Source organism: Macrobrachium rosenbergii, chromosome 14 (assembly GCF_040412425.1).
Source record: "Macrobrachium rosenbergii isolate ZJJX-2024 chromosome 14, ASM4041242v1, whole genome shotgun sequence".
Classification (NCBI taxonomy): domain Eukaryota; kingdom Metazoa; phylum Arthropoda; class Malacostraca; order Decapoda; family Palaemonidae; genus Macrobrachium; species Macrobrachium rosenbergii.
In genome coordinates, this window is record NC_089754.1 from 34,532,384 (window position 1) to 34,534,883 (window position 2,500).

At 39.3% G+C, this 2,500-nt stretch overlaps 1 protein-coding gene across 3 annotated transcripts in view; it reads left to right on the forward strand.

Moving 5' to 3' along the window:
• The window catches only part of LOC136845913 (trypsin-1-like), a 42,517-nt gene that overhangs the window by 35,584 nt on the left and 4,433 nt on the right, over window positions 1-2,500 (forward strand). The window contains exon 6 of one of the 3 annotated variants that reach the window (XM_067116398.1): window positions 555-1,403. The exons of the other annotated variants lie outside the window; for them this stretch is intronic. Coding sequence (XP_066972499.1) covers window positions 555-1,256 — 702 coding nt within the window. The 3' untranslated portion in view covers window positions 1,257-1,403. Of the gene's footprint in view, window positions 1-554; window positions 1,404-2,500 lie in introns of those variants that run through there. 3 annotated transcript variants of the gene reach the window in all.

Sequence of the window (2,500 nt, forward strand, 5' to 3'; positions counted from 1 at the left end):
GATATCATACTGCAAATGCATTGGCGACTGAAAGTGAAAGAGAAAAACTGCACCAAAAATTTCCCATCGGAATATATCATTGGTGACCTAAAATTATGAAGCAACTCTCCAGGAGGTTCAGAGTGTTTTCACTGCTTTTATGGCCTTGTCAAATACCACTCCCAAGTGTATTGCTCACTGAACCAGAACTCGTATATGAATAGTTTAAGAATATAAGTCTCGTTTCCTTTCGCTGTCTAATTTCTGGGCCCTCCCAACTACTCTTTCTCATTTTACATCAAGGGCAACGACATTTTTATGGATGTATAGCCATGATGTGATGCTGAGATGTGAACGCACTCACAGATTACTATGGTAATTAGGTTGATGTAACTCACCTTGAAAATGAAATTATGATTTAGCTTCTTGTGCTGGTCTTCGATTTTAGATATGTTCTTTGAACCCACAGATACAATTAGACAATTAGGGCCTTTGCCATCTCTCTCTCTCTCTCTCTCTCTCTCTCTCTCTCTCTCTCTCTCTCTCTCTCTCAAATAATTTTCTGATCCTTCCAGGTACCAAAATTTGCCAAAGACACGTACGTCTGCGGCGGCGCCATCATCAACGATCGCTACGTGATCACGGCAGCCCACTGTCTCCTAAACTTTAACAACGAGAAGCGAAAGCCGGGCGAGTTCTTGATCGGTTTAGGCGACCACCGGCAGAACTCGACGAACGATGACATCGAAGGCGTCACCGCGTTTGTGCGCCCGAAAGAAGTCATCATTCACGAGCACTACGGCCCGGAGTTCATCAACGACATCGGCCTCCTGAAGCTGAAGAAGCCCTTGGATCTCTCGTCCTACAAACGGCTCAAACCGGTCTGCCTCCCGACGAATGCTTCGAATACCTACGAGGGCGCCATTGGCAACATCTACGGGTGGGGCATCAAAAATAAACAAGATAAGTTTTCGGAAGTGCTCCGGGAGACCACAGTGCCCATTTGGGGTCCCGGGTGCGTAGGGGTGGAATTCAAAGACATTACGATCGCGCCCCAGATGCTGTGTGCGGGGTACCCCGAAGGAGGGAAAGACACCTGCGGAGGAGACTCCGGAGGTCCTCTCACTGTGGAGGAGAACGGGCGTCATGTTCTCGCGGGAATAACGTCCTTCGGGCATGGGTGCGGTGAGAAGGGTTACCCCGGGGTGTACACAAGAGTCACCGCTTTTCTGGACTGGATACTTGAGAATACTAAAGACGCTGCTTACTGTAACTGAAATATTTTGATGTGTAAAGATAAAAAAGAGAAACGCTACCTCAAAGCACACTAAAGGAACGTAGTAACGAAACGTGCGACATGAATCATTAATTATTTATTGTCCTGCTTGCCGTAATGTTTTGTGATCGCAGTTGTTATTTTAACTGGTGTCTGTATCTTTTCTCTCTCTCTCTCTCTCTCTCTCTCTCTCTGTGGATGATTAAATAAACTTGAAACATTGCATCCAAAGATACACACATTTTACACACACACAGATATATATATATATATATATATATATATATATATATATATATATATATATATATATATATATATATATATATATATATATATATATATATATATATATATATAGAGAGAGAGAGAGAGAGAGAGAGAGAGAGAGAGAGAGAGAGAGAGAGAGAGATAGATAGATAAATCCCATGAAAAACATCTATACAAAAACATACACACATGTATGTAATAAGTTCATACGAATGTATTTATGCATGTATGAATGTGTGTGTTTGCATAGGGCTTAACACATTATTTGTATATTTACCGACTGATCTTTTGTTCAATTTATGAATTTATTTTTTTTACATATTCTAAGTGCTGACATGTCATGTCAAAAGAAAACAAATGACGTAAGTCCGTTGGTCGGACTTGAAATGAATAACCAAATTTTTGACCTGACTTTGCTGTGAAATTATTCAGTTTCCGAAGAGCGTATGTCACGAGAAAAATTCATTGGCGTAGCCAGATTTCCACGGGGGGAGGAGGGGGCGGGGAATTTATGTTAACATATATTTTCATATATAGCATTGTTAATAATGTGTTGCTGGTTTTCTTTAGCGAACATGTACTGTAGTTTTTATTTGCTCTGGTTGTGTTGTTGATTGAAATGCATGATTTATATTTTTAATTTAATGATAATCATAAGAAATTGTTCCTTCTTGCCATAATTTATAAATAGAGGCAAGAAAGGTTTTAGTAACCTGGTCATAATCATAGTTTAGTAAATGTAGTGTTAATTCTAAGTGACCTGTGTCTTTGAAAAGACGATATTTATCCATTTCTACATAAGTGATAATTTATGTGATGCTTATTTGCATCAGTTAGATGGGAATAGCTTTAATATCAACCTTTCTATTGAACCCGGTTGGCAATTTGCCCCAAAATTGGAAATGAACAAACAGAAAACAATGGTTATCGACTTCAAATATTCACAAATGACTAATATTTAATTGATTTTTTTAA